Here is a 20,541-nt window from a genome sequence, read left to right on the forward strand (position 1 = left end):
AGAAAGGTTTTCTTAACAATCGGGCGCGGTGGCGGATGAGCAACAAAGCGGGACGTTGTGAGGCGGCGCGTGCGCGGGCTTTCTCGTCGTGACGTCATGCAGACAGCCCGAAAAGGTCGGAGCCGCAGGCGGTAACATCCGGGTCCTTTTAAATCCCTTCCTCGGGCCAATCGGGCGCTCGGAGCTCACCTACAAGAGACGCGCGGGCTCGCGCCCTCGTGTGCTAGCGTGCGTCGGTTCGTGTTTGGACGATGGGAGAAAAAGAAGCCGGCCGAGCGTCCGCTCGACGTTTCTGAAGTTGGCGCCGAGCGACCTCCGAAAACTCTTCCGCGCCTGTGACGTCAACCGGTCGGGCAAAATCGAGCCGGGCGACTTTACGGCGGTGTGCCGGGAGCTCGACGTGGCCGACTCCGAGATCCAAACGTCGTTCGCCAAGTTCGGCGCGGAGGACGACGGCTGCATCGACTACGGCACAGCTTCTCGGCCAGGTTCCGGCAGGTGTGGCGGGCGCGGCCAAGGGCGGCGGACTTTGCCGCCCGCTTCCATGCCGAACGCGTTCTTTCCCCGAGGTGAGGAGGAGCGGGACCACGTCGTGCTCGTGTCGTTTGCGGGGTGGGTTTTTTCCCCCCACGCGCTCCAGGTCGGGAAATGCTGTCCTCGCGTGTTCAAGTCCTCGGGTGAATATTTCATGTTCCGTCCCACCTGTTGGACGATGAAAGCGTAACTCTGCGCCGTGAACCGTAAGCGAAAACGCGTCATCAGGTATGGCCCCAAATGTGAAACGCATAAAGGCCTCCTCAAGTGTGACCCGGGCACACATAATTGACCTTACTCCCATCGTGTCCTACTCGGAGCCTTGTGGTTGACATTGATGGAAATCGAGGCTTGCGTCTTGACTCCCTCCGCCGTGAAACGGGTGTCCGATGGCTGAGACGACGGGTCACGTGACGCGAGTCGTCTCTTCACTCACGTGATCAAAATGGGACGGATCATAGGCGTCGTCGAGAAGTAGCTCTCGCTTTCAAACGCGTCGGCGACGAGCGCAGATTTGCGTCTGCGCGACCCTGATCCGGCTCAGAAAAGTCTCAAATGGCTGCCCGTCCGCGATCGGAGCCGCGTTCTCCTCGCAAGGGTCACGGGTGTCGTTGCCGGCCATCTTTTGGGCGGCGGGCGAGGCAGGTACTCGGGCGGAAACCTGAGTACCTGGAGAAAAGCCAGGCGGGCACCGGGAGAACATGCAAACGCCACACGGGAAGGCCGGGGGGGACGGGAATCGAACCCCGCGCCTCCGTGCTGTCAGACCGACATGCTCACGGGCCTTCAGTCAACCCCCCATCAGAATTAGCGCTGGAACCCGGACCGGTCCGGTTGAGCGGAGGTGCGTCAAGTTGTGCCCCCCGACAACGACGACGATGATCTCCGAAAGCACTCGGTCGCGACCCCTTTGGTTTCCTGCCGCCATCTCGACTTTCCCATGGCAGACTTTTGCACCACGCGGTCCGTGGCCTCCAGACGAGACGGCAACGTCGCTTGCCTAAACGGGTGAGCGATGAAATGGCGTGCGGACGTTGGGTTCCGTTTGAGGCGGGGGGGGAATGTCCACCAGATTCTCCATTGAATTTCCAATCGTGTTGTCGCTCCGTCGGCTTGGTCGTTGGTGTTTGTCAAAGGAAATGGCGAGGGGGGATCCCGCTTTGTCATTTCCTGATTCCAAAAGTTGCTTCATGGTGCGCTTATTCAAAGCATCTCGCAATGAGAGGCCACTTTTGCCAGCACCAGGAAGAGACTATTTTTAGGTTTTTTCTTTAAGAGGCTCCTCGGTTGTTTTGCTGGCGAGGCCAAGTCGCATTCCTCGCTCGAGGAAGTAGGGCCGCTCTACCTGTTCTCCGCTCCGCCCCCCCCACCTGCTGTTCGCCTGCGTCTTCAAAAACTGTCTGCCTTGCGCCGTGTTTGTGTGCGAGCAGAGCGGGAGACATGAGCGGCAGCCGGCTGGCCCAATTCGAGGACGACGTTCAGAAGCAACTTGCGGGCGCCGAGCGCAGCGCTAGGGAGGAGGTGAGGCCACACGCGCCACCGCCAAAAGGCTCGGCCCGCGCGCGGCGGCATCGGGACTCGCATGGCAGACCCCGGCTCGCATTCCCGACAAAGCCGCTCCATACCTCATAACCGCTCTGGTACTTGAGCAACCGTTCACTGAAAATGTTTTGCCGCGCTGCTAATTTGAGCTCGTCCCGTCGGCGGCGGCCGCTGCGTTCAGCGACGTGAGCGCCGCTAAAAAAAAAACCAAAACAAACTGTTGCGCAAAAATGACGGCCATTGTACCCCAGCCGGTGTCTGTGGCGGGCTGTCGCGCAGACTCCGCCGGTAGAGGCGTCGCCGAGCGTCAACGGTCCGGTTCCAACGGACGAACGTCCACGGCAATTCCGGGCGGGAGCGCCAACGCGCGGCGCCCGAGCGCACCGTCCTCGACGCCTTATTTCCTCTCCATGTGCGAATGCTCAGCGGCTGCCGCGGGCGCCGCGCGGCCGGGCCAAGACGCCGGCGCGGCGCCGGCGCTTTCTCTGACCGTTTTGGCTTTTGTGTCCGAAGGAGCGCAAGAAAATGGAAGAGGTCCTGTGGAACCTGCAGCGCAAGCACGAAGACCAGATTGCCAACCTGCAGGCCACCGTGGACCGACTCCTGCAGGTAGGCGGGCGGGCGGGCGGGCGGGCGGGAGCGCCGCCTCGCTTTTCGGGTCCCATTCAAAGGGCGAGCCACAATTTAGCCACACCGAGGGGCCAAAAGCACGACTTGTGCTTGGAGTCAAAAGTAAAAGCAAAAGACGCGCATTCCGCCAGAGCAAAAGTCCAAGTCGATTTCCGGCTGCGTCGCTTTTCACACGCCCAAAATTCCGAGCGCGGCGAGCCGGTTGAGAGCGGAGGCGAGGGGGCGTCGTCATCGGCGTCGGAACGAAGCTCCAAGCTGGAGAAACGTGCCTGCGCGCGCCAACCGAGGCGGAAGCGGAGGCCCGCGTCACGTCTCCCCGTGGGAAATTTCGAGCGAGCCGGTCGACGACGAGCTCCCGGATGTCTTTCTGGAGCTCGTCCGCTTTCCCTCTCGCATGGCGGCATGCGGCGTCCAGAAAAACGGGTTCTGGGACAGAGCCAGGCACCTTCCGCGGTCGTGTTAGCTGCAAAGAAAAGCAAAGGACCCTTTTCGTTCTGGGCTTTGAGACGCTGGATTGCGTGGGAAGGAGGCCGTTTGGAGCGCGCGCTTTGAAGGCGCTGGAGCCAGTTGCTCGCTCGCAAAAAGACGCCGGCGCCTTCCGTCCAAGTGGCTCCTCTTCATTCAAAAAGTCCAACTCGGCTGTTGTAAGGGCGGACTTTGTGCTCGTCCTTTTGCACTCGGCTTTCTCTCGAGGCTTTCTGGTCGTAGGACTGTTTGGTTCTGGCTCAAGTGAAGGATGAAGTTTTTTTTTTCGGTGTAGAGTCAAGCAGAGTCTCGGTCGGCCCGATCCAAGGAGGAGCAGCTGGACGTGAGCCGACACGTGGGCCAACTTTCCCAGGTGAGGCACTTGAGCGAGCGGCGGCGGCGGGAGGCGGGTGGCAGGCGGGTAGCGCTCACCGCCGGCCCGTCTGTTCCGGCCCGGTTCTCTCGTCAGGAGAATGAGCAGCTGCGCTCGGCTCTGCTGGAGGCCCGGAGCGACGTGGGCGCGCTGCGCTCGGAGCTGGACAAGCTGAAGGACATGTACGCCGACGAGCGGGCTCAGCGCGAACGGTGAGCGGCGCCGCCGCCCGAGCGGCTCCGCGTCCGTCCGTCGTCGTCACGCGTGGCTTTTTGCTTTGTGGCCGCAGAGAAACCAACCAGCTGAAGAAGATGGTGATCGAGTACGAGTCTTACTCCAGCCAAGTCCAGATTCTACAGTAAGGTCCTTTCTCGCGACGCCTCGGTGCCGCTCCGCTCCCCCCACCACCACCTCATCGAGGGGGGAGAAAAACGACAACAAAAGAGACCTTGTTAGAAATACGAGTGTCTGAGAAAAACATATTCAAAGCAATCTTGCCTTTTTGGGAGGGGTGGGGGGCTGGCTTTTACTTTTGGAAGGAATTTGCCTCTTGCCTCGATTTTGTTATGAACGCAGATGTGAGATGTATGCATGCCCCCAACTGAGCCCCAATGTTTCCCGGCAGGGACATGAACAAGCAGCTGTGCGACAGCAACGACGGCTTGCGCTCGGCGTTGGCGTCAGAAGTCAAGCGCAAGGCGAGCGCCGCCCGGGCTACTTTTGCGCCGGCGCCTTCCGTCGCTCGGGCGCAGGCCCCCGCTGACCCCCGCTTTGCTTGCAGGTCCCCGCCAAGAATGAAGCGCCCGCTCGCAGAACCAAGCCCGTCAGGCAGAGCACCCTCAAGCACAACAGGTCGGCTCCGAGCTTCGCCTTTCGCGGGAGGGAATCGCCAGTTGAATGGCGGCAAATGACATGGGGGGGGGGGGGGGGGGGAATGTGGAGGGGAAGTCTCACGAGTCAAGTTGGGGGGAGAAATGCAACATTGTCCCATTTGATTCAGCTCTTCAGCCTCAGCGGGTTTTATTTTCAAAGAGGATTTGTTGCCACGGAACCTTCTCTTCCGTCTAAAACGCGGCGGCAATCGCCACCCTATTTGCGATGTTTGGAATGACCTCGGCAGTCGTCCGCTCGTCTTTGCCGGCAGCTCCAGCATGTCCGACGTGTCCTCGTGGGCCGACAAATACCTGGACAGCGGCGTCTCGCTGCCCACGGACGCCAGCGAGAGCTGGGTCAGCGACCTGGACACAGACATGGACTTGGACACGGACGACGGACGAGGCTCCACCGAGACCGTCCACCGCAGCTACTCTTGCGCCCACTCCGACGGCGAGGTCAGTGGGGGGGGGGGGGGGCAAACTGTTCCGGTCGGCATGATTGGACTTGCCTTTGTCTTCGCCCGGCAGTTGCTGGACACCAAGTCTGAGGCAGGGCTGTCCTTGGCGCAGAGCTTGGGAAGTTCCAACGCGTCGTCCATGCGAAGGCAGTTGTCCGCCTTTGCCAAAGAGGTAAGCCCCGCCCACCGACGCACGTTCACGAGGCGCAAACTGGCCAAGGCTTGAAGCCGCTTCGCAGCCAGGCAACTCGTTCGCCGACTCGGCGGCACGCAACGGGCGGCAGGCAGTCAAAGTCTCGCGTCTCGCACACACACACACACACACACACACACATAAAATACAATTCTACCCGCACTTCAGTGGACTCCAAAGCGCACCGCTTGTGGTGACCATTGCATTCTGGTAGTTCACCACCAGATGGCAGTCAAAGCGGACAACCCTCGAGGAAAAAAGGTTGGCCGCCGAATAGCTCGGAATGTCGCACGAGCGACTAGTCTTCATACTTTCAACAAGAGCTCAGTACATTGAAACGACAGATTGATTGAACATGGCGACAAGTTACGAAAACTAGAATCTAAAGGATGGGTCAACGGTAGATGTCCTAGTCGAGTGCCTTTGACATACTGAAGGGAGTCCACAAACTCATCGGGTCCTCGTTGTCACATCACGTCGCTTTTCATAAGCAGCCGCGTATCCCAAGCTAAAAACAAAGCGCGCTGCTCTGAGCGCATGGACGGAGCGTTTTACATTTGCCAGTGACGAGAAGTCCGACCGACGGCGAAGCTTCGTGCCGGATAAGTCTCCGAATTCTGAGCAAAAATACCACAAACCTTCATTTGTGAAGAATAATGAAGAAGAATGTCATTCGAGTCGGCAATAATCAAGGGAGAGGAAACAATGTGTTGTGAACTTTCCACAGTGCCGTGAGAATAAATTAAAAGTTGTTCATTAAGAGAGTGAAATTGGTTTTTGTGTGTGTAAGAGAGTACATTTTGGGGCTGGGCAGTCAAATCACATCTTTAGAGAAAAGCGCTGGGAGTTGCAAAAATAAGGGAAGATTTAAAAGATTTTTTTTCTCTCTCTCTCTCTCTGGGGGGGCGGTACTCAGACGGCGGAGCCGGAGGCGGCCCACGTGGACGACGCCTTGCCCATGTACCGCCTGGTCTTGGCCGGAGACGCCGGCGCGGGCAAGTCCAGCTTCCTCCTGCGGCTGGCGCTCAACCAGTTCAAAGCCGACATCCAGACCACGTTGGGTGCGTCGCCCTCCGCGCAAATGCCCGCGACCGGGAGCCGTCGGCTACGTCGGAGGTGACGCCCGTGTCTTTTTCTCTGCCGTCAGGGGTGGATTTCCAGATCAAGAAGATGCTCGTGGACGGCCAGAAGACCAACCTGCAGATCTGGGACACGGCCGGACAGGAAAGGTGCCGCGGTCGCTCGCCCGGATCCGTACCATGCGTAGCTCTGCGAGGAGCCATCCCGCTCGTTGGTACTCGGATGCCTGTAACGAGTATCGGCTTCCCAAAAAAAAAAAAAAAAATCCAATCCTGTGACGCGCCTATTTCTGCGGTGCCTCTGCTTGCCACTGGAGGGAGCTAAAAGAAAAATGAAGTCATTGAACGAGTGCAAACGTATCCAGTGTCTGGACTCGGTTGAGGGAAAACGGTTGTGGATTTGGCCGGCGGTTAAGGCTGGGCCCCCTTTTTTCTTTTGTTTCGCTTGCCGCAGGTTCCGCAGTATCGCCCGCTCTTATTTCCGCAAAGCTCACGGCGTTCTGCTCTTGTACGACGTGACTTCGGAGAGCAGCTTCCTCAACATCCGAGACTGGCTGGATCAGATCCAGGTAAGCCGCCGCGCCGCGTCCGGACGGCGCCCGATCAAAGCCGCTCGCGTCTCGTGCTCTTCATCCAGGACGCCACCGAGGACACGGTTCCCATTTGCATCATCGGCAACAAGGTGGACATGAGAGGCCAGACGCCGGCCAGACGCTGCGTCAGCACTTTGCACGGAGAGAAGTTGGCCACGGTAGGCCCGAGTGGCGCTCCCTTTGCTCTTTCTCTCGGTTTGTGCATGCGCTCGGCCAACGTTTCCCGCCCCTTTTCATCCGGCGCAAAAGGGAAGATGCCGGCCAAAGTTTGTTTGTGCCCGTCGCTTGCGTGTTAAGGCGGCGCGCCTCGGTTTGTGTCCACGCGTGCCCGAGTGTCTCGAGGTTGCATGTCCGCCGTGCGCATTTTTCGACCTTAACGCGTTCACGGGTGGGCTCTACGCGTGCGGGTGCGGCTGCACCGGGATTTCTGCTTGAATTTGTGCGGGAGGGCTGAAGGATGAAAGCGCTGCACTTTTTCTTTTCTTTGTTTCTGCGATTGCATTTTGATTTGGGACCGTTAGTTTCTTTGCATTTTGAGCAAACGAGCCATCCTCGAGCGACGTATCGGTTGACCGTCAAGGTGTTTAAGACGTTTTAAGATCTCCTTTATTTGTCCCACACTGGGGAAATTTACAGCCTCCAGCAGCGAGAATGTCGGTAGGAAGAAGAAAAAAAACCCAACAAACCCCGTTCAATGAAGTGCAATATCAATACAAAATGGATCAATCGCAGTGCTATTTCCAATTGTCTTTCACATCATTTAATGATTATTATTATTCAGCAGCCTGACAGCAGTCGGTAGGAACGAGCGTCGGTATCTGCTTCTTGCAGCGCGGGTGTAACGGCTTTAAAAGCGGGTGAGGGTCAGCTTTTGACCTTTTCATCCAACGGCCCCGCGGAAACACGTTTTGATGACTCGTTCAGCCTCACCGTGGATGCGTTGCAGGCGTACGGCGCGTTGTTCTGCGAAACCAGCGCCAAAGAAGGGACCAACGTGGTGGAGGCCGTGCTCCATCTGGCCAGGTGGGTTTTGGGGGGGGGGCCCCCATTGGGAACGTGGTTCGTTCGCCGTGCTGACTTTGTGCCGCTCTCCTTTCGTTCCCTTTGAAGAGAAGTGAAGAAGAAGGTGAAAGTGAAACCCAAAACGTCTCCGGTGGACCTTTTGGCCACAAATGCCAAGAAGACTTTTGGCACATGCTGCCGCCTCTAGATGCGCTTTTTTTTTTTTTTTTGTACATGGAGATAGAATTTTTGGCCATGAAGGCTGTTTATTATTATTATTTTTTCTCTTCATGGCCTGGAACGACCACCTGTACAAAGATGCTATGTATTTTTGTATTTATTGGCTTGTAAGTACTTTTACCCATTCCACAGTTTCACACGAATCGCATTTTACTGCTTTGCAAGCCCAACCTGCACGTGATTAGTTGTTTGTTTTTCTCTCCACCATTTTAAAATCTGAGGTGGAATGAAACAGAGTATTTTTGGAACTATTTTATCCGACCTCGGTGTATGCGGTCGAGCAATCTGAACACATTGCACTTTTTAAGAATAACAAGTGTTGCATGTTTTTCAAATAAAAAATTCTGCTAAGATTGGTTCAGAATTGCACTTCCCTCGGTCTTTTGGCCACGACAAACGGAGCAATCAAGCTCTGTGAACGCGCGTGGGCCAATTCCGTTTTTCGGGAGAGTGATTTCAACTGTGACAACTCGGGAATTGGGTGCTCGTGATTGTTATGGCAATGGTTCCTCATTTCGAATAGGGTGGCACCTTGAGATTTGATCAATTGTTGGTTTCCCGAGGGGAAAATGGCGCTCTCCAATGTTGTGTATAAAAAAAACGCGGTAATGACGCAACGTCGTGGAATCGAGTGCGTCGGTCCGCCTTTTTTGCCTCCATTCAGTCGGCTGGCTACGGAGCGCCTTTGTCGGCTTGACTCCGCCCACACGGATCGGAAGCGCCGTCTTTTCCCTCTTCGCCGGCAGGCTTCTGCGGATGAGCTGATCGTTCGAAGGATGTTGCCGACGCCCCGGGAAGGAAAGCGCCCGTCGGCTGTCCTCAAAGTCGCTCACTGGCGCCATTCCTCAATTTGCACGCTGTCGAAGAGGAGTCGCGTCGTGGCAGATACAAAAGGTGAGTTAAAAAAAACCCGAAATATGTTTCGAATTACGAATGGACTTTATTTTGTCGATTCCGTGTCCTTTTCTGGTCACAATTCCAAGCCTCCTCCGCTATCAAGAGGGCCAGCCCTGAACACGCTGGAGGAGGAGGTGGGCAACAAGAGGATGCTAGCTACGATGGACGGACCCTCCCGCCCCCTCCGGGCCACTCCGGCAGCTCCTTCAGCCAGACGGCGATAGGCCCATGCTGCCGCATGACCGCCGTCTCTCAAAAGAGCCAGAAGGTCGCCAAGTCGGCCCCGCCTCACGACTGACTGCATTTGGAAGGGCGAGCGAATCCGTGTGGGCGGAGTCAAGGGTAGAGGGCCACGCCTCCGACGGCCCTCAGCCGCCAGGGCCGACTCGGCGCACGTTCTGTCTCGGCCGCCAGGGGGCAGCAGGAGCCAGACATCCGCTCGGCGCGAAAAGCAATCGCTCGCCGGGCGCAGGTGTGGTGACCCGGCGACACTTGTCGCTTCTGTTGCGTTCAAATGGCCGCGGCTGGCTTCGTGGCCGATCGCAAAACGGCCGCAGACACGCACGCGCCATCTTTGCCATTTCCCTTTGCGGTCGTTGTGCGTTGAGTGCGCAATGTTTGTTTTGTGTTCAGTCGGAGACCTCGAAGCGGAGAGGCAACAAACAAGTGGGAAGGCTCGCTCCTATTTGTTCAGCTACGCTGCGCCCCTTCACGTGCCAAACTGCAAGTCGACCTCCGAAAGGTTTGCCTTTTCTCTCTTGATGAGCGACCTTCATTTTTTCAAGGCCGACCGTTTTCAGTCCCTCCGTTGTATGCGCGCGTGCATATGTACAGTCAACGTGCGGACGTCCCTGAAAATCGAACTCGATGGCAACAAAAGGAGGCGTAAGCGAGGGAGGACGCTCAATTGTTCAATTCCTTGCAGGGAGGATGAGCGATGCCAGCAAGCCGCCCAGCGCCACCAGCAGAGCTCCCGCCATCAGCTTCCACGAGATGGGCTGAAACACAACCAAGTGAGGGCAGGTGAGGGACACCCCGGGGGGTCGTCTGTTGTTCTTTGCTCGTCACCTGACCCATGTTGCTTTGGAGGGAAGGGAAAAAGGCGCGACGTCGTCGCCCGACATCTCGGCGGCCTTCGCTTTGCCATGGCGTGCGGCCTCGCCGCCCGACCGCCTCTTCACCAGCTTGGAAAGCTCGGCGTGGATGGCCTGAGGAAAAGAACAAGAACAAGAACTGAGAAAGAACAACTCGCCGACTTTGCCGCATGCGAGAAAAACGAGCCGGGAGGGTGCCGGGAGGACAAAAGGAGCCGGGGGCCGGCCGGGACCTATGTCTCACCCTGGCGCCGGGCTCCAGCTTCAAGGCTTTCTTCAGCAGCCGCGCGGCCTCCCCGTAGTCGCCGTCGTCCGACAGGATCTGAGAAAAGCCCGCCAGCGTTTTTCACAAGGGCTCAGTCCGAGGCCGTGCTTTTTAGTTTTTGTGGCGCCCGACCTTTCCCGCCCTGTAGAGGGCCTTGACGTTGTCGGGCTCGATGGCAAGCGCGTCGCGGCTGGCGAGCAGCGCCTCCTGGCGTCGCTCCAGTTTGAGCAGCGCCGCGGCGAGGTTGTTCAGACACTTGACCCGGTAGTGGCGCACCTCTCGCTCGTCCTCCTCGCCGGCATCTGCGGGGAGGTGGGGGGGGGGGCGTTTGGTGAGAGCTTGCACGACAACTTGGCGCGGCGCCCCGAAGCCCCGCCCTGCGCGCAGCAAGACACGTTCCGACCACCCGTCCGCGTTAGCAACCTTTCGGCCTTTGCGGGCATCGCTGGAAATTGGCCTCCAGACCCGGGAGGGCCGGGAGGGGATTTGCCGGCGCCGTTCACTTTGAGGCGCCTCGTCGATCTTTAAGGCCGCACCGACGGGTGGAGCGAACGGAGGCGAGCGCTTCACGCGGTCGGGCCGCGGCTAGCGGAAACGCCAACGCCGGCGCGGTTCCGACGCTTTTCACGGCGGCGGCGCGGCGCCGACGGACACGTGAGGAGAAGCGCTACCCCCGCCGCAGGTGGTGAGCACATCCAGGGCCATCCGGTAGGCTCGCGCGGCCTCGCCGTACTCCTCCCGCTGGAAATAGAAGTTGCCTCGCTCCCGCTTGCGGTTGCCGGCGCGGATGCGGTCGGACAGCGGCAGATTCAGCGGGTCCGCTTTGTCGCTGACGTCCAGCAGCTGCAGCTGGTAGAGCAGAGGAGCTCCGGCGGGGACGTCGGGCTCTCTGGAAACGGACACAAAGCTCCAAATGGATGCGCTAACGCGGGACCTTTTTCAAATCGGCGCCCGGAACACGCGCGGGCACGCGGCGAGCCTTCTCGGATTCAAATTTGCTGCTGGCCGGTGGCGTTTGGGACCGCGTGACGCCACGCTAAGCGACCGACGACCCGCACGCCTTGAGAGATTTCAAACGGACAGTTAAAAAGTCGACAAGCACGACGTCGAGGCATTCACCGGCCGTTCCGCGTCGTCCTTTTCCGACGCTACGGCTTGTCCGAAGCATTTCCCGAGCCAGATCATAAAGCTCCGAGGGGTAGAGAGAAAAGACGGACGGCGGCGCTCCTCCGCGCTTAGCGTCCGCAGGCTCACCTGCCCGCCGGCCCGTAGGCGTAGCGGGAATGGGCCAGCAGCAGCGCCGTCTCGCCCCTGCGCATGGACACGACGCCCTCCTCCAGCGCCTGCACGCGGACAGGACATGAGCGCGGCGCCGCGAGATGAGCGCAATTTGCCGCGTGCGGCGAACGTCCGGGTTGGGCTCTCGGACGGCGGCGGCTCTTTACCCGGCTCACGTCTCCTTCGCCGATAGTAAAGAGCAGCTTGCGGTCCTTCTCCACGACGGTGCGGTCCTCCAGGACGGCCTGCATCTTCACCGTGGCCTGCTGGCCCCAGACGGGCCGAGGGGCGCCGGGGGCGGCCGGCTCCAGCACCTTCTTGCACAGCAGTCGCTCGTCTGCGGGCCGGACGGGGCGGGGCGTCCTTTTAGCGACGAGAGCTCTTCCGAACGAAGCGGCAAACGAGCGGTAGACCGGCGCGCCCCCTCGTCACTCGTCGCTCGCGGAGACGCCGAGGCGGGCCGCGTCCTACCTGTGAGCCGCTGCCAGTCTTCTTTCTGGAAGAGCTCGTCGAAGGCGACGCCGCTCCACTCCTGCAGGGCGCAGTCGGGAAAAAGGCTCGTCTCCTCTCCGGCCCTCTCCGCCAGCGGCTCCTCTGCGGACGCTTCTCGGAAGCGCACCGTCTTCTTGGGCGTCCGCGCCCCTTCCCCTCCTCGGACTCGGGGCCTCTCAAAGTCGTCCCGAGCGCCGTCTCCTCCGGGACTCTCGCCGCCATCCTTCTCCGTCCTACTCGACCGCTCCCCCCTTCCCTCGGGGGCCGCCGTCGGCGCGGGCTCCCTCGCCCGTGTCAGGGCAGGCTCCTCCTCGCGGCCGGGCCGCGGCTCCATTTAGGCGGCGGCCCGCCGCTCGCCGTGCCTCCGAGGGCTTCGACGGCCCCGCCCCGGAATACGAGCCAAAATGCCAGCAACGCTTGGTTCGATGCCGGCGGCGCGGCGCGGCCAAAACCCACGTGCGTGCGACGAAGCGCCGGGGCCTGCGTACTTCCCGCGAGGACGGAGTGCGCGATTTGAGCCGCACTCTCTGCGAAAACGATCGATGCGAAGCAGGCGCCGCAAAACACCCTCGGGCGGGCGCTAATCTGCGGGATTAGAGGAGAAAAGCCTAATCTGCCAGAACCGACGGCCGTAAACTCCTTAGCGACTTCGCCGCCGGGCCCGATGACGGCGTTTCCGCAAACGCCGGCGACCGGAAACTCGCGCGCCTTCGGAGATCCCGCGGACCGCTCCTCGAAAGGGAAGAGAAAAGGAAGCCGTTCCAGATTGCGGACGCGCGTGCCGCTGGCGTGGCGTCCGCTCTTATGGACGGCGCTCGCTTACTGCCAGGCGAGTCGGGTGCGCGCAGCCTCGCGCGGGAGCATCAAAATACTCAGCGAGATGGCCTTTGTTCAACACTCGAAATTGTGCCGCGACGTGAGTGTGAGCGCGGATGGTCGTTGGTCTCGGCGCGCCCTGCCACGGGCCGGCAACCGGTTCAGGGTGTCCCCCGCCTACTGCCCGCGGACGACCGGGCTAGGCTCCGGCACGCCCCCGCGAGCCCCCTGACGATAAAGCGGATCGGAGAATGGATGGATAGATGAAGCCGTTCTGCAAAGACGAGTGAGCCGCAATTCCTCCGCAAACGCTCGATTCCAGTTCGCGGCTGCCGAGGGTGGCCAAACCCATTCGGAGATCCAGGTGCCAATTCTTTTTTTGGCATCAGGACAGGTCGCTTTGGATTTGTCCCTTCATTAAATTGGCAGTTTGTATTTCCGCGGGTTGTCTCTGTGTGATCTTAAAATTGGTTTGATGAATGGAAAACTTGGTGTGTGCAAAGTATGTAAAGAACACAGAAATGGGGAAGGGGGCAAATACTCTTTCACGGCACGGATAACAACAGATGGGAGGGAAAAGTTCGAAAAGGGGAGAGACGGAAAGAAGAAAAGGCCAACAAGTCAATGATGAATAGTGAAGAAAGCCAGCGAGGTGTGTGTGTGTGTGTGTGTGTGTGCGTGTGTGTGTGAGAGAGAGAGAGCGCGCCCCCTCCGGTCACTGTGAGAAAGTGCTTCGTTACCACGGCAACGGGGGTGCCACGTGCAGGTCGAGGGAGACGCTCGGCCTTCCGTACCGGGCGACTGAGGTGAGCTCACGTTCAACTTGCGAACATTGACCCGAGCAGCTTTCGTTTGGAGCTGCCAGAAATGCGAACGCCAGTGTCGCAATTGCGCTGCAGCTCTCAAAGCGGGAAGCGCATTTTGGACGTTTCATTTTTTTTTTTTTTTACATTCACGAGCGGACGAGCGGTTAGCGCGCCGACTTCACAGCGCGGAGGTCTCGGGTTCGATGCCGGTTCCGGCCTTCTTGGTGTGGACTTTATCCCGCGGGTCAAGCGTATGGACCGCGACAGAGACTTTCTCGGCTTCCGTAAGCAAACACTTCCGGGTTGAAAGAAGCCACCCAAGGCACCTGCTTGCGAAGCCACATACGAGCGTCATTTAAGTTGCTTTTTTTTAAACGGTCGATGCAAACCGCCGTTTGTTTTTCTTGAAAAGCGAGCCTCGTTGCGGAGCGACGCGGTCGCCGAGCATTGCGCTCAGTCCAGGTCAGTTTTCAGCTGGAAAGAGCGCGCCGTGCAACAAGTGGCCCGAGTGGAGCCATGGAGGCGCTGCGAAACGTCATCAAGCAGAGCCAGGGAAGGGACCGTCTTCTCAGGTCAGTACGTGGCGAAAGAAAGCGAAGAAAAGCGACGAGTATTTCTCGGTCAACGACTGTCGTCTTCTGCCCGCTTGTTTAGAGCCACCCAGTTCGCGTCCGCCCTGTGCGCGCACGCTCTGCGAAATCAGTCCCGGCGAAAGGAGCTGGTGACCAAATTCAAGAGTCTGGAGGCCAACTTGAGTGTCGGACGAAAGTGTGAGTAGGGCCAAGCTTGTCTGTTTGCGCCGTGTTTGAGGTGAATATTTGCAACTCCTATTTGACTTGGAAACGGCCAACTCTGTCTTTCGAAGCAAGCGATCGATTTGTTGTTGCGTAAATGTACCGAGGCGAGGCGACCCCTTTTTTTTCTTCTCCGTTCTCCTGAAAAGTTTCATGTCAAAGTTAGTTTGTGTGCTGATCGGACCGGCCAATGATGCGCCTTGCTTGATTTCCAAAGATCCCGTTGCGTCCCGTCAAGTCTCCAAACAGTCCTATCTGACCATCCATTTTGGGAAAGCAAACGAGAGGCCACCATTTTGGCAACAACAACAACAACACGGAATGAGCGCCTTTGAAATGGTCCCGAGCAAACAAATGTCGACGCCCGCGCTGCTCTTCTCATGAAGAAGGTTCCATTTGTGCCATTCCAAGTGATTCCCATTCCGAAAATGCCGTCGGCAACGTGGTTTTCCCTGCCCAAATGTCTCCGCGCGCGCGTGCTCATCGGGGGATATTTGGAAGTGAGCCTCGTCGGCGGCCAGCGGACGAAAGGAACGGGCGGAGGAGAGACCTTGAGGCAAAACCAACTCGGAGACGGACGCTTTTGACCGTCCCGGCTTTTTCCAAATTGCCGGCGGGCGGCCCGCTCTTTTCGGTGGCGTTTGGAACGGGAGCGCGAGCGGACGGCGAGGGCGCGCGTTTGCCGGTTTGCTAACGGTGGCGTTTGCGTGCGACTTGGAGCCGCGTTTGTCGGCGGGCCTGAAGCCCTCTTCCCGTGTGGTCTTTTTGACAGTGTTCAGGCTGGGGAACGCCATGGACGCCGGCGAGGCGGCCAAGCGGAGCGCGCGGCTCTCCGACCCGGTGCTTTGCCTTTGCCTGACCGCGGCCAACGTCAACCGCGCCCTCTACTTGATGTGCGACAACGCGCTGTGGGCCGCCGGCGCGGGCCTCCTGCCCGATCTGGACCGGGGCCGCTGGGGCGCCGGCGCCTGCCGCTTCTACCTGCTCTCGCTGGTCATGAGCCTGACCCGAGACGCGTACCTCGTGCTGCGGCTCGCGCTGCGGCACGCCGGGGACGAGCGCTTCCGGCGCCAAATGATGTTGCATCTGAACCAGAGTCCCCAAGTGGCCCCCGCGGTCATCCCTCATTTGGACGCCCTGGTGCTCCTGCTCCTGCGCGGCTTCAAATCGCAGCCGGCCGTCCTTTTGGACACCGTCAAAAATGCGTGCGATCTGCCCATGCCGCTGGACAAGTTGGGGATCTACCGCTCGGATCCGGGCACGCTGGCCTTTTGCGGCCTGCTCTCCTCGCTCATCGGCATCGTGACCCTGGTGCGGCCCGAGCTGAGACTGGAAGCCTGAGGCCTCTTCCCGCCCCCGCCGCGGGACTTGCGGCCGCGCCATCGCTCCGGAGGCGGCGCGATACGTTTCCGCGCTCGGCCCGGACACCCTTCGGAATCGAAGGCCGCCCATTCGTTGCTTCCCGATTCGATTTTCTTGAAAAGCCGCACCGACGCGGATCGAATCCAAAGCCTGGACCGCTCCGCGGCGACGATCGAAACTTACCGTCTATTTGACGAAACGGCGGCCCGCGGCTCCTTTTCATCACAGACTCTGGCCCAAAATGGAGTTTGGATGCTGATTTCAGAAATGTCGTCTTCATTTTTATTTGGATAGACTTTTTCTTTTTTTTGTAGCCACTCGGGATTTCCAGATACTTTCTTTTTTGGGTCCCTTTTTCAATTGCACCCTCGAAAGCTTGTGCGCCAGTTGTTCAATCAAACCCGTATTCCTGTTTGTCCGTATGCCTTTTGACAGATGATGACATTCTGTAGTTTTGGCGACAATCGGTTTGTTGTTCTTGCGCAAATTAAAACTTCATTCTTCTTTGACTTCTTTTGGTGGCCGCCAAATACTTTGCTGCATTCCTGGCACCTTCTGCGACAATTTCCACTGACCGGTGACGATTGGAATCCCAAACTTCTGATCTATCGTTCAGTGTTTATGGCTGGTTTTGATCTTAACAAGTCACCGCCGTTTCATGTTCAACTCGAAAGAAAAGCTTTTGCATCGTTCCAAGTGGAAGCTTTGAATCCAAGCGGAACTACTTCGCTGTCAAATCTGCCGTATCAGCCCGAGTGCTACTGTTGGTGGGTATTGGCCCACAAAATGCGGCTTAGAGTCCGATGTGTAACTTTCTGTGTAGGTGCGTTCACCGTGTATTTTTTTTAAAACTGGTGTGACTCTGGAACGATTAATAGACGCCCCCACCCTCCAAGCACTACTCGCTGGCACTGGACCAAGGCCTTTGGGCGGGCGCCGCCAGTCTTGGAACGGAAGTTTGCTTCCTTGCCGGCAAGTTTAATTTTTTCTTCTCTTTTGCCCGTCGCGTCACCCTTTTTGGTCTCCGCCTATGCACGCATCTCAACCCAGCGACCCCAACGGTGACCTCTGCCGCCATCGTCACATTTCAACGTGAGCATCCCCTCCCCCCCGCGACCCTTGTTGTGAGGATCACGCGGATGGATGGACGGCCGGGCTTGCTGGAATAGTCGCCACTAGAGGGCAGCACACATCAGACAGACGAAGCACGACCCCCTTTTTGCCTTCCCGTGCATGGGGGGCGGCGAGGCTCAGTGTGATTTCCCCGCCGGTCATTGCAACCGTGCCCGAGCGCTGCAAGCGCACCGACATTCGGGCGCGTCGGACTTCTCCAGTCTGCAAGGGTCACCATCAGCATCATAGCCACAAAAAGAAGAAAAATTGCTACAGCTTCAGCAAGTCGCGCTGAAAGAGCGGCACGCCGGCTCCCTCTTGTGGCCTGTCAAAGATTCGCTCGGTTGTGTGTCCGGTGGGCTTCAACAGACTTGCACGTCACAATACTTTGGTCAAGTGACGCGCGGTTTGAAATGCGCTCCATTTCCGGGCTCCAGACTGCCCCCTCCCCTTCAAGTTTGTGACGGGGCAAGTAGCATTTTTCATTCTCCTTAGATTGTTGTTGTTGCCGTTGCAAACTCGCGTTTGCCTGCAAATGTAAAGACAAACGGACTTTGCGAGTCAAATGGACTCTTTCGTGTCACCACGAGCCAAACTTGGCGTCGCCAAACGAATCGGACATCGCTCCAAAAAGCCAACACGGGCGCTCCCGGAAGCCGCGCGGCCAAACGACGAAGACCGTTCCGAACGGATGGCTGCAATTTCATGCGGAGTTGTAAATAATGCTTCCGCGGTTCGCCCTGGGAGGAAGCACTCCGCTCGGAGGACTCCGAACGCCGCCCCACGTTTGTCGGTGGTGGAAAATGCCGCCTCGCCCTCAAACGGGCCACGCCTCTCGTGTTGTCATGGCGACAGCCGGCCGCGGCACATGCTCCGGCGGTGTCATTTGGGTACTTGGCGTTTGCATAGTCGCTTCGGCAACCAGACGGACCAGTCGGATGACGCTTGCGGAGAAAAAGAGTCACCGTAGGCCTCGTCCGGGAAAGAACAGAAAAAAAGGGGAGTTTTTCCAGTTGGGTGAGACGTCAACCATAGCAAAGGACAGAAGTCATTGGAGTAGCCCCGCCCTTTTTCTTGGCAATGCCTCAAGATGAACGTGACACAAACGCCATTGCCCACTTTCGCTAAAGAAAAGGCGCTGCGCAGTCGGAAAGCGGATCGAGTCGAGCCGCTGGGTTTTGCGCGTGTGCTCGCCAGACAAATAACCGGCATCCAAGAGCCGGCGTGTTTTTGGAAGGCGGGAGGAAAGCCGCAGAAAAGCCATTCGGGCAGGCACCGGAAGAACGCGGGAAGCCGAGGCCCTGAATCGAACTCTGCGCTGTGTCCGCGCCGCCCAATCCGCACCGTTCTTATCATCGTGGTCATTATTACGATGATGTGCCGGAGAGAAATAAAACCGGGGCAGGCTCGGAATCGCCTGCAAATAAACGACGTCTCTCCTTAAAAATAGGATCGCCTGTCTTCTTTGGAAAATCCCGTGATCGAGCTTATTTTGAACAACGTGCCATTCACGACGGAACGAAAACATTGACATATTCCCAACAATCCCGTTGAATGCGCTCCTCACAATCGTACCTTCAACATCACGGCCTTCATTTCGTCCATGATATCGACGTGATGTATCGATATCAAACACGGGATCAATAAGAAACGCAGTCGCGGCTCGCATCGGTCCCGAGCGGAATTGCATCATATGGAGTGCCGTTTCAAGTATTTCCCCGGTTGTCCTGAATGGCAGGAAAACGACAGGCACCAAAATAAGCAGGCTGCCTGCCGCTTTTTTTTGGGGGGGGGGGGGGGACATTGGTACTCTGCGCGTTCTCTATCTGCGCATTTTGAAAGGTATCACATTGCTTCACGGCAGCCTTTCAAAACTTGGATTGGCTCTCCTCGTTCCCGTTCTGCAAAGGCGAAGGAAGCTCGCCTCACGCCGAGAGCGCAGTGACGCCGTGCGAATATCCGCCGGCCGAGCCGCAAACGTTGACGTTGGACTCGTTTCGATCCGGCAACTCTTGCGGGCGGAATGAAACCGAGTGGCTTATCGGAGCTTTTTTTCCCCCTTTGAGTCGGGAACAGAACGGGGCGAGGTCCTTCCCATGCTGGCAGTTTCCTTGACCGGGAAAACGAAAGCAAGGGCCGCGTCCCGCTCCAGCAGCGGATGAAATCGGAAGCGCTCGGCCGCTTTCCCCCTTTGCTTATTTTAGCCCCTGACATTTGGAGCGCGAGCGTTTGGCGACGCTGACTAATTGGAGCCCGCGCGGAAAAGGTTCTCCGCCACTGGAGGCTCCGAGGCCGAGATGATGTCGCAGCGCTCAAAACTTTGCTTTGTTTTTTTTTTCCTCCGCTCGCTCGTCTCTCACTCCAGACGACCGCGAGCGTCTCCGCCGGCGGATGGCGCTTTCGCTTTCGCTGAAAGCGGCCTGCCGGAGACGTCCCGGGTTCGAGAAAGGAGCTCCGAGTTCATCCGGGCGCCTTCAAAAATGAGCGCCCGCGGCCGGATTGAACCCGGAGAGGAAGCGGGGCGCAGAGCACAACTTTGAATGTTTGCGGCCCCCGGACGCCGCCGCCGCGTGCCGGCCCAGGAATGGAGAGCGGTGTAAAAATAGACGGGGCGGGCGGGGGCGGACGCTTCTCAAATAGACCGACGGCGGCAGGCTGGACCTTTCCGCGCGCCGTGAAAGAGAGAAACGTTTTTCGCCTCTCGGGACACTTTGCGCATTCCCAAGCAGGCGGCGTGCGCCTTCGGCCGCGCCTTGACCTCCCAGGACGCCTCGGCAAAAGCGGGACGCGTGCGCGGCCTTTGAGATGGCGTGCCCCCCACCGCCCCACCCCATCGGGGGCCGTTCCCGGCTCCTGATCGACGTTTTAAAGCCCCCTCCGACCATATTCGGCAAGCGCGATGACGTGACAGCCGAGTCGGTACGCTATCTTGAAATCCTTTTGCTGCTCGCGACAAGAGATGTCGAGAGATTGCTCGCAAGCGGACACGATCGCGTCTCTCCAACTGTGGACACCAAGTACAGTCCCGGCGTCTTGTTGTTCCGCAGTTGGAAGGCTGAAGAAGAAGTCATCCCAAATGAATCCAGCAGAGCTCGGCAAACTGCCGTCAAGCCCACTTTTCAAAACAAACGCGGGCAAGCGCAATATGGCTGCCATGACGCATGCAAACGGAATAAGCGGCCAACAGATGTCCGAACGTAAATGCTTTGAAATCCAGCTTCCCCCCCCCCCATGCCTGCTTTGACGAAGGTCTTCCGAACCTTTTTTTTCTTTTCGCGATTTTAGAAAGGGTTTTTTCCCCGCTCTATACTTTTGACACGTTTGAAAGTGTTACGATCTGTGTTGTCGTTGAACGTTGTTTTTGTCTAACGGGGAAACGACTTTTGTCGTTGTCTCTGCGAATCTCATCGAGCGCCGTCTTTGTCAACGTTCGCAGGGCGGCGCTTCTTTCTTTGCGTAAGAAGTCGACCTCTGTCGCGACCTCTGTTGCGCCGCGACGATCGATGCCACCCATCCGTCTTTCTGCGGCGCTTTGCGTCGCATCTTAGCGGGCGTTCTTCGGGCAAAGTTGTGTGGTTCTTTTCAAGACGCAAAACGACATTCTCGTTCGTTTATCTTCCGTTTGACATTGAACTTGACT

The 20,541-nt window shown here is 58.2% G+C and overlaps 4 protein-coding genes across 4 annotated transcripts in view; 2 read left to right on the forward strand and 2 right to left on the reverse strand.

Moving 5' to 3' along the window:
* Positions 1-20,541, reverse strand: part of LOC127598003 (pinopsin-like) — a 143,708-nt gene that overhangs the window by 69,280 nt on the left and 53,887 nt on the right. The window lies entirely within an intron of this gene.
* zgc:162879 (ras and EF-hand domain-containing protein) lies at positions 1,913-8,335 on the forward strand. Its single transcript, XM_052061450.1, has 15 exons — positions 1,913-2,055; positions 2,590-2,685; positions 3,467-3,544; positions 3,641-3,756; positions 3,834-3,902; positions 4,170-4,242; positions 4,326-4,396; positions 4,689-4,875; positions 4,948-5,049; positions 5,987-6,131; positions 6,218-6,299; positions 6,604-6,718; positions 6,787-6,900; positions 7,689-7,765; positions 7,853-8,335. The coding sequence occupies exons 1-15, from the start codon at positions 1,975-1,977 to the stop codon at positions 7,950-7,952; spliced, it is 1,506 nt and encodes a 501-aa protein (XP_051917410.1). The 5' UTR covers positions 1,913-1,974; the 3' UTR covers positions 7,953-8,335.
* Positions 9,158-12,988, reverse strand: LOC127597998 (peptidyl-prolyl cis-trans isomerase FKBP8-like). Its single transcript, XM_052061453.1, has 9 exons — positions 11,990-12,988; positions 11,686-11,855; positions 11,495-11,583; positions 10,912-11,129; positions 10,373-10,542; positions 10,220-10,297; positions 9,955-10,089; positions 9,443-9,879; positions 9,158-9,382 (listed from the first exon to the last, which is right to left on the reverse strand). The coding sequence occupies exons 1-8, from the start codon at positions 12,342-12,344 to the stop codon at positions 9,793-9,795; spliced, it is 1,302 nt and encodes a 433-aa protein (XP_051917413.1). The 5' UTR covers positions 12,345-12,988; the 3' UTR covers positions 9,158-9,382; positions 9,443-9,792.
* Positions 13,513-16,297, forward strand: LOC127598004 (peroxisomal membrane protein 11B-like). Its single transcript, XM_052061460.1, has 3 exons — positions 13,513-14,204; positions 14,287-14,402; positions 15,199-16,297. The coding sequence occupies exons 1-3, from the start codon at positions 14,149-14,151 to the stop codon at positions 15,765-15,767; spliced, it is 741 nt and encodes a 246-aa protein (XP_051917420.1). The 5' UTR covers positions 13,513-14,148; the 3' UTR covers positions 15,768-16,297.

Source organism: Hippocampus zosterae, chromosome 3, assembly GCF_025434085.1.
Source record: "Hippocampus zosterae strain Florida chromosome 3, ASM2543408v3, whole genome shotgun sequence".
Taxonomy (NCBI): Eukaryota; Metazoa; Chordata; class Actinopteri; order Syngnathiformes; family Syngnathidae; genus Hippocampus; species Hippocampus zosterae.